Source organism: Cavia porcellus, unplaced genomic scaffold (assembly GCF_034190915.1).
Source record: "Cavia porcellus strain 051 isolate PalLab524CR breed Dunkin Hartley unplaced genomic scaffold, mCavPor4.1 scaffold_1, whole genome shotgun sequence".
Lineage (NCBI taxonomy): Eukaryota > Metazoa > Chordata > Mammalia > Rodentia > Caviidae > Cavia > Cavia porcellus.
This window is the reverse complement of record NW_026947484.1, coordinates 114,168,770-114,184,289: the sequence shown is the minus strand read 5'-3', so window position 1 is coordinate 114,184,289 and position 15,520 is coordinate 114,168,770. Positions and strand designations below refer to the sequence as shown.

General features: G+C 37.1%; 1 protein-coding gene across 2 annotated transcripts in view; it reads right to left on the bottom strand.

The window, feature by feature from the left end:
- Nucleotides 1-3,299: 3,299 nt before the first annotated feature.
- Nucleotides 3,300-15,520, bottom strand: part of Rpap2 (RNA polymerase II associated protein 2) — an 86,273-nt gene continuing 74,052 nt past the window's right edge. For both annotated transcript variants that reach the window (XM_063254211.1, XM_063254213.1), the window contains 2 exons: nt 7,011-7,160; nt 3,300-3,729 (listed from right to left, as the gene is read on the bottom strand). In XM_063254211.1, the coding sequence (XP_063110281.1) occupies nt 7,019-7,160 (142 nt within the window). In that variant the 3' untranslated portion in view covers nt 3,300-3,729; nt 7,011-7,018. The remainder of the gene's footprint in view (nt 3,730-7,010; nt 7,161-15,520) is intronic.

The following is a 15,520-nucleotide window of genomic DNA, read 5'->3' as shown; positions in this document are numbered from 1 at the left end:
TCTATGTTTTCTTTTGTTGTTGAAATAATTTCAAGATTAGTCACTGGGAATCCTTTTGGTTTGGCATTGTCCCTCTGATGTGCTTCTATCCTTTTCTGTTGAGTTTACTTGAAATGTAACATGTATCTATATTTCACCCGTCTTAAGTGCACAGATATTTTTAAAGCTTACAAGGTTGTGCAGAAACCACAACTTATTTTTAGAACATTTTCATCAGCACAAAGAAATCCCTTGTATCTATCTGCAGCCAATCCCTGCTTTTCTCTAAGCCCATGCAACCAGGTGTCTGCTTCAGAGATTTAATAGGTATTTTATGTGACTTTTTAATCAGGCTTATTTTACCTATCAAATTGTTTTTGAGGTTTATCTATGTTTGTAGCATGTACCACCACTCCACTTTATGGATATGTCATTTTAAGAAATCCATTTATCAGGTGATTGTCACCCAAATTGTTTCCAACTTTTTTTGGACAAATGTGAATAATACTGCTATGAACACTTATACAAAATTCTTTGAATACATCTTTCATTTCTCTTCAGATGACATACTGACTAGAACTGGGGGATAACATAGTAAGTTTATGTTTAAAATTTTAAACTTTGGTTTTTTATACCATATCTATTTTAGTGAGAATGACATACTATTTCATTTTGGTTTTAATCTGCATTTCCTGATACATGTGGTGATACACATCTTTTCATATGTAAAGCTGTTTGTATATGATCTTTGCTGAAATGTCTATTTGAATCGCTTGTCCATTTTAAAATTTGCCTTTTAAGGTTTATATATTCTGCATACAAATCCCCAATCAGGTACATGATTCAGAAACATTTTCTTCCAGTCAGAGGTTTGTCAAATTGTTTCTTAATGGTAATTTCTGAAGTGCAAAATTTGCATATTTTAATCCATCTTATGCGCTTTTGGTGTCTTAACCACTCTTTTCCCACATGAAGTTCATCTAAATTTTCTGTTTCATGTAAACATTTTAGTTCCATCTCTTACATTCAGGTTACTAATCCACTTTGTTTTAACTGTATACTGTGGTAAAGGACTTAGTTAATATTTTTATTTTTTGCACCTGCTATTCAGATGTCCTAGTATTATTTGAAGAGATCTTTTCCCAGTGAATTAAATTATCCTGATACTTTTGTTCAAAATCAGTTGACCATGAAAGTTTATTTCTGGATTCTCTATCGTTTCACTAATCTGTATTCCTATCTTTATATTAACAAACACTGTTGACTACTGTCACTGTTAATTTTGAAATCAGGAAGTGATCACTTCCAAAATTATTTTATCTATTCTGAATTTTCTGCATTTCCATGTAAATTTCAGGATCAGCCTGTCAATGTTTCAAATAAGCATGCTATAACTTTTTCCAAACCAGGGCTGGGGATTTAGCTCAGCGGCATAAGCACCTGTCTTGAAAGCAGGCAGTCGTGAGTTCAATCCCTGGTACCGATAAAAAGGAAAAAGACAAAAAAAAAAAAAACAAAAAACAACCAAACCAAAACAAAACAAAAAACCTTTTCCTTATTTTAGTTATATAAATTTATAAGGTATAATATTGATAATTCAATATATGTATACAGTGTATAAAGATCAAACCACAATAATTAAGGTTTTCATCTCTGAATATTTTTAAAACTTTTGATTACTATAATTTGCTCCCAGAAAAAATATAAATCAAAATCACAAGGAGATCTTATCCCAGCTAGAATAGGTAGAATCACAAAGACAAAGAATAAGGGGCTGACAGCCAGGGATGATGGTGTACACCTGTAAACTCAGCACTTGGGACGCAGGAGGACTGCCACAAGTTTGAGGCCAGGTTGGGGTACATAGTGAGTTCAAGGCTAGTCCGAACTACTTAGTGAAACCTTATTTCAAAACAAAACAAACAAAAAAACCAAGATAGCACGTGGGCTGGGGTGTGGCTCAGTGGTAGAGCACTTGCCTAGTGGTACAGGCCTTCGCCAAATGAACAGTTTGAAGGTTCCTTAAAAAACTAAGAATAGAGTTCTTAGAGTTCTATAGTATGATCTAGATATACAGCATGATCTAGATATCCCATCCCTAGGTATACAAGCCAAAGCCTATGAAATTAGGAAGTGTTATACCCATGTTTACTGCTGTGTTATTGACAACAGCTAAAGATATTAAATCAATCTATGATGCCAATCAGTGGGTAAGTGGGTAAAGAATGTGTGTTATTAATACACAATGCATGATTATTCATTCATTAAAAAGAATATTCTATCATTAGCAAAACAGATGGGAATGGAGGGTATTACGTTATGTGGAATAAGTCAGATACAGAAAGACAAGTATAACATGTTTACTTACTTCTGGATGCTTTTTAAAGTCAATGTGAACATGTAATAGTGATTACTAGAGGCTGGGAAGGGTTTGGGAAGAGGACAGGTAGATAATAGATACTGAGACAGAATTCTAGTGTTCTACAGCAGGGGTGATTATAGTTCCTAATAACTTGTATTTTAAGAATAACTAGAGAAGAATTTGAAGGCTTTAAGCACAAAGTAATTATGAAGAGATGGATATGTTGATTACCTTGCTTAGAGCAGCACATACTGTATTCAGGTTCTGAAATATCATAGTGGGAGAACAATATTGGACATTCCAATTTATTTTTTTTTTGTATATTGTTACTGTAATCTTTGTTCCTGCTGAACTTTATTAATTCTAGGACATTATAATTTTTTTTTGTGTGTATGGTTATATCCTCATAGTCAGATGAAGTTTAAAAAAATAAAAAGATGTTCCAGACCAATATAGCAGTGGCACTCAGTTCCTTTCATTACTGGCTGTATGGCCTATTGCTTTTAGACAAATGAAGTGAAACCCATAAAGTTTAGGTGACTTGTGCTGGGGCTATAGTTCAGAGGTAGAGTGCTTGCCTAGTTTGTGCAAAGCCCTGGGTTCTTTTCTCAGACCTGAAGAAACAACAAACCATTTAGATGACTTGACCACAAAGATAAGAATTGAATTCGGGTCTCCACCTTCTGTCATTGCTGGGTGTTAGCATCTATCATTTCTTCCTGTGTCTAAAGTTCTTCAAATTGTCTGAGATCTCTCATTGACTCTTGTGGAGGCACTAACTTACAGCCTGCTACATATTTAAAAAGCAATCTAAATAAAATGCTTCCCTTTTAAAAAAATTGATTCTAGACTATCCTAGGATTCTTTTTTTGGGCTTGTAAGGTTAATCAAGTTGCTTGAAATCATTTTATAATATAGTTATTTTCTTTAAAAGAATGACGAGACTTTTTTAAAGGACTTTATCTTAGATTTTGTTTATTGACAATTATTTACTGTTCTTTAGCATCTAGAGTTTATACTAGAAGGTCAAAATGGTAAGTATGTCAAAAGCCTTGATAACAGGTATCAGTCAGAAAAACTAGAAGTCATTACACTTTCTTAAATATTGATTCCAGTTTCAATTTAAGACTTCAGTTTTTTCAAATAAAAATACTGTCTTTTAGCGAGTCATGCAAGGACTTTGGTTATTTTTGTTGAGGTAATGATTCTCCTCTGGGGCACTTATCCTCTGGATTTAGGCACTGAGAGATGGGGAATGAAGTCTGAGAAGGTAAAGATCTTTCTTGGAACAAAGCTAGTTATCAGTCACCACCAAGCCATGACTATTGCTAGAATTTTAGATATGGTGAGTAGAAATTCATCTTCTATGCTCTTCTCCTGAATTATACCTGTAAAGCAAAAAAGGATAGTTTGAATAAAACACCTGTTTTATCAGCTATTGTAGATACTGTGCTCTCTTCCCAGTACATGTTCCATTTCTTTCCCATTATGTCACTTGGATAGAAGAAACCCAGCTTCATATGCAGTTCCAGGGATCTTGACTGATGTAGGTCCAACAGAAAATCCCATTTCTCTTCCCATTTGTTACCAGAATAGGATAGCTCATAGAATCATGTCTAATCTGAGGCCCATAGGCTGCTTACTCTTCTAAAAAATAATAAAAATGTACTTAATAAGGAAGTTTTGTTACTTACATACATTATATATATTTTATATACAGTTCAAGACAAGTCATTGTGGCTCATGCAAGCCAAAAGTTAGACATCATGGTTCACAGCATTCCTATGACCACATGGGTAAGTTCAGTGATATCCTGGATCAGTATAAAGTTCAAGACTCCCAAGGACAGTGTGGTACGTTATATATAAAACTGGGAACTACTGGACAATTTTGATACTTCTGATACAGCTTCTAACATGGCCCCTCAATGGCTGTTGCCTACCTGTCTTTAGATAACCCTCTCATCTTGAATGTGAGATGGATCTAAGCTTAGTTTCTAATAAAATATAGCAAAAGTGATGGTAGTTACTTCTGACAATAGTTACAAAAACACTGTGGCTTCTACATTGGTTATGCTTTCTCACTTGCTCACTGTGTGGGAAGATACATGCCATGTCATGAAGTGCACTATAGAAATACCCACATGGCAAGATTACTATTGGAGGTCTCTGAACAACAATAAGTGAAAATCTGAGGCCCTAAATTCAACAGTCTGTGAGGAACTAAATCCTAGCCACCCACACAAGTGAGCTTAAAAGAGCATCTTGTAGTTGGGCTTTCATGTGAAATTCTAGCCACAGGAGACAGGTTAACTATAACATAGTTATAACTATAACATAGTTAGAGACCCTGAATTAGAGACCTCAACTGAGCTCAGATTCCTAATTCACAGAAAATGTGAAATAAAATGTTTTAAGACATTGAGTTTTGGAGGGATTTTTTAAGCAGCAGAAGATATCCAAACTAGACACAGTGGTACATGCCTATAATCCCAGCTATGTGGGCAGCTGAGGCAGGAGGATCACAAGTTGGAGGCCAGCCTGAGCAACTTAGTGAGACCCTGCCTCAAAATAAATTTGAAAAAAATGGAGAGGGGCTGAGGATGTAGCTGTCTTTGCCTACCATGTGAGAGGCCCTGGGTTCACCTGCAGTAGTGAACTGTATAACAAAATAACAAAAAACCAAACACTAGTGTACCACCTTTAACAAAAGCTAGGTGCAGTTGGACTTTTTTTCCTATTTAGAATTAAAAGCATATTAACATATACTTACTAGTAGTAGTCTTGAAAAGACTCCTAGATATTAAAATCTTTATAGACTCAAATTTACCATAGTTTATACACATCATGCAAATAAAAACTGTCTACCTACTGAAAAACCATCTGTATGTCCCTTATAGAAAAAATTATGTAATAAGACCTCATTCATAATTCTTCATAACGACAGTCTGTGCCAAGATTTACTTTTAATTGTTTAAGCAAAATGTGCAATGCAAATAATGATCAGGGGGTAACTATTAAGTCCACTTAAAACATCTATTGTTGAAAGTCTTTAAAACCATTTTAATAAAACTTGTTTACAAAAAAATTTAACATATACTAATTAAAACTTTTCTGAAGTAGTATCTATTAAAGCTGGTTTAGAAGGACTTTTAATTAGGCACTGTTTGCTTTTCATCTGATAAACTTTTCAACCAAAGGACATGAGGTGTTACTGAACTAAGGAGTATGATTAGTTGTACCTAATATTCAATAAGACAGAAGATTCCAGTTTCATTGTATTCTTTAAGGGCCTTTGAATGCTATGCCTATATAAGCCATCTGAACTCACTTCTTAAGTAAAAAGTCTTTGCTTTAGAGGGTTCTCAGAGTAGTAGGAGCACTTGAAAAGCCAGTGAGTATAATTTGGGAGGCAGTTACAGGTAATTCTTTTTTTTTTTTTTTTTTTTTTGTCTTTTTCGTTTTTATCGGTACCAGGGATTGAACTCACGACTGCCTGCTTGCAAGCCAGGCGATTATGCCGCTGAGCTAAATCCCCAGCCCCTAATTCTTTATATTCTATTTTCTAACTATGTTCATTAGGGATGCTTTATTTTTTTAAAAATAGTACTGAGGATTGAACTTAGGGCCTGTGTATACTAAATAAATCTAAAACCTGAGCCATATCCTTAGCCTTCTTTCCTTTTTTTACCTGAAAGACACTTCTCTATCCTGGTGTAAAGATTTTCTTAAAGATTGTTTTATAAATATTCAAATAAAATAATATGTATTACATGCTTCAGAAAAGCAAGTAAGACTAGAGGCAGAAGTAAAAGTGGATTTTTTTTTTATTACATACAGAATTTTGTATTTTTATTTTATGGGTTTGTACTGATTTTATAAATGTATAAAAAATTTAAAGTTAAATATAAAAAAAGAAAATGCTTCCTGAGAGGGTCTCATTTGTAATTCAAAATGAAGTCCTTCAATTATAACATTAAATCTAAGTACTTAAGAAGATGTGAAATAAGGGAAGAGTTGAGAGGGGCAGTTCTGAAAGAGGAAGAGACTTGAGACATAGAAAGATATGTCAGGAGCCAAATTAAGATTAAGCAAAGCCAGGCAGATATATTCACCTGCTTATCAGCATGTAAGACGATTAAGGTATTGCCTGGGTAGTAGGTGATTTCATTGAAAGGAGCACTATAATGAAGATATTCACTGTGAACCATTGCAGTAGCTGGGTTGAAGTAAATTTCTACTTCCTGGGAAGAAAGAACATTGGAACATGTGGGATAGCCTAGATTTCAGTAAAAGTGAGGAGTTTTCTGGCATGTAAGAGATAGAACTGAAAAAAAAAAAAGAGAACTAACTGCCACAGTCTACAAAGGAAGACTAGCAACAAGGATGGGGGACAAAGAAAAGTACTGTAGACATAAGTGACCAGGATAGCTGACAACGAAGGGAGAGTATCCCCTTAGCAAGCTGACGGCATCTTAAACTCTATATAGTACTTGGTTTCAAAAATTTCCACAAAGGGCTGGGGGGTGTTGCTCAGTGGTAGGATGCATGTCCAGCATGCACAACACCTCACATTTCAGACCTCCCCACCCCGATTTCTAGAATGAAAAGAAGCACTCACATAGACAACAAAATGAGAAAAATACAAAGTGAAATACAACCCAACTTACCACTCTGGTTAACTGCTAGTTCTGAATATGATGGTTAAACTTTCAAGGTCTTCACTCTTTAAGTGTAATTCTTCAAGCATGGTGGCTATAAACTGTGTAAATAACACATTTTTGGGAGAGTGCTTCTGAATGCCGAGAACTGAGGTGAGTCTGAAACAACCAAAAATACTAAATGAGATGAGTGAAGGGATTCATCTTCAACATGGCAGGGAGGATTGAGGTCTCTGATGTAACAAAATTCCCAGAGAAAAGCTTTACTTAAAATGGCGGCAAAGTCTCAGGGAAAAAGAGCAAATACTAAATAAGACAAGAAATCTGAATTTGGGTGTTTTTTTTTTTTTTTGGTACTAGGGATCAAACTCACGACCTCGCGCTTACTAGGTAAGTGCTTATGCCATTAAGCTAAATCCCAGGACCAAGAAATTTGAATTTGTTAACATGTTTTTTTGTTATGTCAGTGAAGCCTACTAAAATTCCTTTTAGTAAATAAAATGAATTTCCATTTAGGGGAGGGAAGATATGAAGAGAAGCTGAGTACTGTTTTAAAAATAATTTATATGGAATATGGACTGCATTGCTAGAAAAAGATAAACAATTATTTTTACATGAAATAACAGTGTAGTTCTTAGAACACCAAATAAATGAATTATTACATGAAATAACAATGTAGTTCTTAGAACACTAAATAAATGAATTATGTGTCCCAAGGCATTGCATACCAACTTCATAAGGAATCATGCTTTTTTTCACTAGTCTCTTCAGATAAATAACTCAATGACCGAAGTGACTGCATATAATAGAATTGTTAAAGTAATTTTTATTGAAGTGAGGTAAGCAATCTAAAAGATTAAAGACTATGAACACAGACAGATGCCTGGAGCTCAAGACCTCCTTTTTCACAAAGAAAAAATAATAGTTGTATTTTGAGTACCTGTATTTTGAGGTAAATGACCTTGAGAGAACATTGGAAATGAGAGAGACAGAGAGAGACAGACAGAGACAGAGAGAGAAGGAGAGAGTCAGAGAAAGGCAAGACAAGACAGATATAGAATGAGAAAATGGGAATGAATGGAATCTTAAGTGATTGAGACCTAAGACAACAGCATTTTAAGAAAAATCAAATACACTGATAACTGCCATCCCAGTCGCACAGCCAGAGTAGAGGGAATCTCCCCTTTGCAGGGTTAAGGGTTAAAGAGTCTCTGAACTGTATCACTGAGGGGTGCTTGTAATCCTGGCTATTGGGACGTTTACAATCTCCTAGGCTGGCAGCTTAGATAAGTAACCTGAAATCTGCACAATAGCCTTGCTTTGGAAAAGGATCTCACCTAATTTCCTAGGGATTCCCCCAGAGTGTTGTAGCCAGGGGCTATTTTGAGAAATGAGGTACTGAGTTTGGACTATTCTAGGGATCCAAACAGCCTGTATTTTACCATCTCAGGGATTCCTTAGACATCTTACTGCACTGGCTTGCAGAGTAGCTGTCTTGTAAAGCCAATTTGGCTCAGCAGGGTGACTGATCTTATTTTTTGCTGGGTGCCCTGCACTCTTAAGTGAAAGGTGATGTGCCATGGAGGGCACCAGCCTTGAGAACAGGCATGTGTTCTCTGAGACCAGGGGTGGTGCCAGCTGCTATGGATTCATCTTAACGCCAGGACTGAAAGCAGTCAAACCACCTGGCTCTAGCTACTTCACCCTCCTGTGCAGTATTCAAGTGCCTGTTACTGACAAGAATAGGGAGGGAACACTGTTTCCTGCTGCTCCCTGCCTAAAAGACCATGTGTGGCCAAAGGCCCCCCTCTCCAGAGGAACTCTGCTCATCTGTCCATTGGCTCTGTTACAGCTTATTTCTACAAGTCTCCCCAAAGCTTCATGCACTTATAGGTGGGGCTTTTCAGAGCTGGCTGGATCATGGGTGTGTGATAAACTGGATTAGTCCATTGATTGGTTTAGCATAATTCAGAGTGTGGATAACAAGACCCAATCTGGGTATGTGGTAGCACTGACCAAAAAGTTTGTAACCTGAATGGAATAAAAAGGGGAAGTAAGGCTTGCTGCCTTCAGCCTGTCACACTATGAGTTGTTTCTCCTTTGCCATGTTCTTCTGTCATGGTACTCTGCTTAGGAACCAGCTAACTATGAACTGAAACCTTTACCAACTGTGAGCTAAAATAAACCTTTCCTCTTTTTAACTTATGGGTGTTGGGTATTTTGCTCTAGCAATAAGAACGTAACTAAGACAGACCCATTCCCAAGTAGGCATTGCTACTGAAGCAATAGAGGGGAAAAGGGAATACCGTGGTTCCCACTGCTACACTCCTATGTAGCAGTTATTGCTGCTGTCCTGCTCCTGCACCTTGTCTGACTATGCACTGTTGGAACAGAGTGTGAGTACTATAGAGGGGGCACTGCAGTTCTTGCCATTGCCTCTTTCTGTTCAGCATCTGGGGCCAAACAACTGAATGGTCAGAAGACAAGGGTGTCAGGCATTTTACCACTGCTTGGGGCCACCATTGCTAGAGACCTTTCCTAGTAGTAGAACTAGCATCAAACATGCCCAAAGAGACACTCATTGCCTTATAGGGGCCACCACAACCATTGTAGCACTAGCCACATAATGAGAACCTCACACGTATTTGCCTAAACTCCTAGTGTTTCCATTCTTGTGCTGTCCATAGAGACCTGGGTCTTGGACTCTGCAATGGTATGCACAGTGCTTAATCACCACCAGGAAGTTTTATACTATCATACATTTTTTTTTTTGTCTTTTTCTTTTTTAGCGGTACCGGGGATCGAACTCACGACTGCCTGCTTGCAAGGCAGGTGCTTATGCTGCTGAGCTAAATCCCCAGCCCTCGCCACCAGGAAGTTTTAAGGAGATTATATTATGATGTGTATCTAGAATCAAGGCCAACAGTGTATAATAAGTATCACCCTAAGACACATCTTCAAGAGAAAGCTGCTTATTAAGATTGCCCCATTAAGTGGCAGAACTGCTCCACTAAATGAACAGAAGCATGAAAATACAAAAAAACCCCAGGTAATATAATGTCTCCAAAAAACCTAACAGATTCTAAAGAAATAAAAACATGAAATGCCTGATAAAGAATTTAAAAAATTATTATAAAATAGCCCAATAAAATTTAAGAGAATACAAATAAACAGTTAAATGCAATTAGGACTACAATGTAAGATGTGAATGAGTTCAGAGATTTTGAAAAAGAAAAATCTTGGAAATGAAGAGCTTTGTTGGGAGCCGCCGACACCGGTCGCCTTACTTGGCGGACGTAGGGCCTGTGGGTGGGAGCGGAGCCTGAGCTAGATTGCCCCTCCCATCGAGTGAGTCAAGTTGGCGCCTGCTTCCTGCCCCCTGATTGCGCTGGCGACTTAAACAACCCGCTCTGTAAGATAGTCTGCCTAGCAACAGCTGATGTTAGCCAGTCAGCCCGCATCGCGCGCTTTGAACTGATTGGCTACTGTTGCCCTATAAAAGTGAATGCCTCTCCCGCCACGAGAGGAAGCACAGACAGGAAGCACAAAGAGGGATAGAGAAAGTCCACCGGCGAGAAAGGGCTGGTGGCAGAGAGGAGGCCTCGCGGGGCCCACGTGGAGACAAATAAAGGCAAGGTTGCACACCGCCAGACTTTGTCGTGTGTCTTTCCTGCCGGCCGGGAGCGACCTCGACAGAGCTTAATAAGTCAAACACAAAATACAGTTGAAAGGCTCAATAGAAGACCAGAACAAGAAGAATGTCTGAACTTGACAAGTTATTTTTTAAATATCCCAGTTAGATAATGACGACCACCACCAGCATAAAACAAAAGCATCCAAAAAAACAAGGGAAAAGGTGGAAGAATAAGACTAGATCTACAAGACATCATTAAGTGAAGAAACATCTGTGTTTTCAGAACACCTGACAGCAAAGGGGAAAAAAGGGCACAGAAAATCTACTCAGTAAGATTCAGTGACATAGCAGACAACTTTCCTAATTTAGGGAAGACCAGGGCATCCGGGTACTTGAGATTTATAGGACCCCCACCAGACATTTTCAGAAAGATATTCATCATTGCATATTATAGTCAAACTGTCAGAAGTATAAGACAGAACTAAAATCTGCAAGATAAAAGTAATATGGAAGGGTTATATCTCCATTGGGTTAGTGAGCTATCAGAGACACAAAATACATGAGATAGTCAACTTAATAAAATGTTCATTAGCTCACAGTTTCAGAAGTTTTAGTTGATGGTCATATACTTCTTTGAGTGTGTGGAGGTACAGTACATCAGGGTGGGAGTACATGTTTGGTGTATCAGTTTCACCTCTTGGTGATCATGAAGAGAGACACAGCAAAAAGCCATCCTCTTTAAGGAAACACTTTCAATGATGTCATTTCCTTTCATTAAGCTCCAGCTTCTTCTTCTTCTTCTTTTTTTTTTTTTTTTTGGTACTGGGGATTGAACTCATGACCTCACACTGGTCAGGCAGATGCTTGTGCTATTGAGCTAAATTCTCACCCTAAGCTCCAGCTTCTAAATGTTTCACTCTCTTCTAGTCATTAGGAACATAGGCTGAGGACCTAATCTTTAACACATGGGATATGCAAGATCAAAACTGTAGTACCATAACACAGCAGACTTCTCAGAAGAAATGCTATAGTCGTTAAGGGAAAGAAATGACATATTCCAAGTTCTGAAAGACAATAACTGCCAACCAAGATTACTATATTACTTTTTCATTTCTTTTTGGAAGGATATCAGGGATCAAACTCATGACCTTGCACTTGCCAGGCAGACACTTATACTGCTGAGCTAAATCCCTGGCTACTCCTTAATTTCTGAATAAAGCCTTATTAAATTATTTACTAAACAAAGACTAAGACTAGGGAAAAAAAAACAGAATTCATGACCACTGAATGAGTTTTACAAAAGATTTTTAGTGAAATCCTACATCTATAAGTGAGAGATAACTATGATCCTGAAAGAATATGAAAGTATAAATCTCATTAGAATAGCAGATGCACACACACAAGAATCAAACATTATCAATACAATAAAACATAAATCTGTTAGAGAATATTCAAAACAACTAGAAGATAAAACAACTAGAAGATAAAACAACAGCAGTACATCCTTACCTATCAATAGTACCCCTGAATTTAAATGGATTAAATCCTCCAATTATAAGATACAGACTGGCTGAATAAATTTAAAAAGACCCAACAAAATGTTACCTACAACATACTTGCCTCATCATTACACACACACACACACAAAATGGTAGTCCAAGCAAGCAGAAACCTAAGCAAGCAAGAGTAGCTATACTTATATTTGATCAAAGATGGTCACTAAATAATGACCAAGAGATCAACAAATATAATTGTCTGTAAATCTATATACACCTAATGTTGGAGTAGTCTATTTTATAAAATAAATGCTGTGATCCCCAAAGAGATAGGGAGGTTCCATTATAGCAGCAGTGGGGAATTTTAACCACTTTCATCAATGGGCATATACCAAAACAAACAAACAACAACCCAGAGTTAAACTATACTTATAAACCAAACTGACTGTTCTAAATTATTACAACAGAACATTTCAAGAGCTGCAGAATATATATTATCAGCAGATAGAACTTAGACCATGTACTAGGATGCAAATGAGTCATAACAAATTTTAAAAAACAAAATCATAGCTTTTCCAATCACCATAGAATAAAATGGAATCAACAACAACAACAACAAAAACTTCAGAAGCACTATAAATTTTTGAACAAAACATTGTGTGTGAGTGTGGTCTGGGAATTGAATCAAAAGCTTTTGTACTGAGCAGTTCATTTTCTTCCTCCTATTCTTCTCCCTCTCCTCATCTCATTTCATCATTTTATGACACAGGGTCTTGCTAAGTTGCCCAGCCTAAGGTTAAATTTGTGATCCTCCTGTGTCTGCCTGCCAGACTACTGAGATTAGAAGTCTGCACCCTACATCCAAAACTCTCCTGAAAAAAAGCCTGATTACTAAGGAAGTCAGATGGAAATAAAAATTGCTTGAAAGAAATGAAAATGGAAACACAATAAGCCAAAACTTGTAGATGCAACAAAAGCAGTACTAAGGGAGAAGTTTATAGCCATGAGTCCCTACATTAAAAACAGGAAGAGGATAATGCTGGGTTCCACAAACACATCCTTTTTCAATGTAAATTTTTACTTTAGTGTAATAGTAGCTGGCTGCACATGTCAGTACGTTTGCGTGAGGAATATAGGAAGCAATTTTTTGTATTTACCCATTTGGTATGATAAAAATCAAGGTGTGTGTAAATGATCAAAAGTGTCAAAAACACCCATTCCATTAGGATTTGTTTTAAAGGTTTTCTTTTGATTTTTCTAGTAGAAGTAGCCTAATCTAGTACAATGGCACATGGAAAAATCAAGTTTTGAAGGTGAAAACTTAATCATCAGATTAATAATGCATGGGTGATGAAGGCAATCCATTATGGTAAAATATGTGCTTTATAATAGAAGAGAGGTGTGAGTATATGATGATGACTGATGCTGGTCATGTGAGGCAAAGTTCCTGTGACAATGAAACAGAGCAATTGAAGGATACAGACACAGGGAACACAGACCTCTCTGATTCAGATGACAAAGAAAACAGCAATATGAGTATGTATTTGACTAGCTGAAATGTTGTGAAACGGTCACAACCAAATAGAACAATTCAATGTCAGAACTAGGTCTGAAAATATTAATAAGGTTTTTTGGCAAGGGTGAAATGTTATTGGTTAGAATGCCAGCACTGCCATTCAGTGTTGGAAATTGAAAATACTAGAAGATGCTATGAAATACACAAAGGTTGAGATACAAGCAAAATGCTCTGGATGCACCAACAGCTATCTTCAAAAATGTATTTATTATGACACTTCACTAGCTGAACTGAAAGCATTCATAGGACTGCTCTACTTAGCAGGGGTTTCTCATGGTAATCGTAGGAATATAAAAGACAAGTGATGGGTCAAAACATGACATAAAACTTTGCCTGACCTGGTGATATGCGTCTATAATCCCAGCACTTGGGTGGCTGAGGCAGGAGGATTGCTGTGAGTTCAAGACCGGCCTATGCAACATAGCAAGTCGCTTTTGCAAAAAAACAAAATCTATGCCCTTGTAGATACAAAGAGTACTTATGTTTTTTTTTGGGGGGGGTAGTACTGGGAATCAAACTTGGGATGTTAAGCTTGCTGCTGTGCTTGTGCTGTTGAGCTATATCCCTGGTCCTACTTACATTTTCAATTTAAAAATTTATCCTGGGACTCAGCCATTAGGTCCTTATTCATATAGTAATAAACTGAACGATCTTGTGAAAAGACTTGTTCCCATCTCCCAAACTAACTGGAATGTGACATTCAACATTAGTTTACCAGTTTCCAATTGATGTTACATTTGCTAACGGAGTGAAAGTTGATCAGGGCAGGAACCATAAGCAGAAACAAAGCAAAAATTCCGAATGAAATGTTCAATTTAAAAATATTTTTATGGTACAATCTGTGGGTTTCAGGAAGATTTACACTAGCCTTATACATGGCAAAGAAAAATAAACAGTACTGCTAATGTCAACACTGCACCATAATGTTAATATTGATAGGGAAACCTTGACAAAACCAAAGCCTGAGGTGGAAACTTTCTACAGCAAAATCAAGGGCCAAGTGTATGTTGGTGATGAGTTATGCACCAAGTATGATGTCACCTGAAACACAAAACCTTGGCCAATGGTTGCATTTTACTTGATCTTAAACATGTGTGTGATAGTCGGTGGGAACTATATCAGTATAGCTATATGGAGAACAGAATAGTAATTACTCAAGAAAATTTCATAAATATTTTTATCTCTAGAGAGAATGCTTCCCAGAGTCCTTGCAAGTTATATTCCTGGAAAGCTTTTTGGAAAAAATACTACTTTTCCCCCAGTAGGCTTATATTTCTCACAAAGCTCTTTCAAATGCTTAAACTTGGCTGCTGCCACTGGACACATCAAATATTAATAAAAACTCTTGGGTTTAGGTGTAGTGGTGTACCCTGCAATTCTAGCACCTGGGAGGCTGAGACAGGAGGATCTCTGAGTTTGAGGCCACCCTGGGCTAAAAAGTGAGCTCAAGGCTAGCCTACATAGTGAAACCCTGTTTCAAAAAGACAAAGAAACAACACCCCCCCAAAAGAAAAACTCTGCTGGGTTTAAATTAATGAAGCTCAAGAAATCAGAATTGATCAGTTTTGTGGTAATGTGTGTGGAATGGGAAATGTTTTCTCAGAGACAGTCTTCCTCCTTGCTTGGCTGTCTTATACAGAAAGTAGAAGTATAAGGAAAAATTTGTCAGAACTGTCCAAAGATAGTAACATTTCTGGGGGACAAGTTAATTCTTTATATCTCTTAACCTGTCTTGATTAGAAGCCAAGATTAGGTGACTACAGTAGTCCAGGGAAGTCAACAGAGTTTTTTTCTGGGAAAACAATTAAGGGAG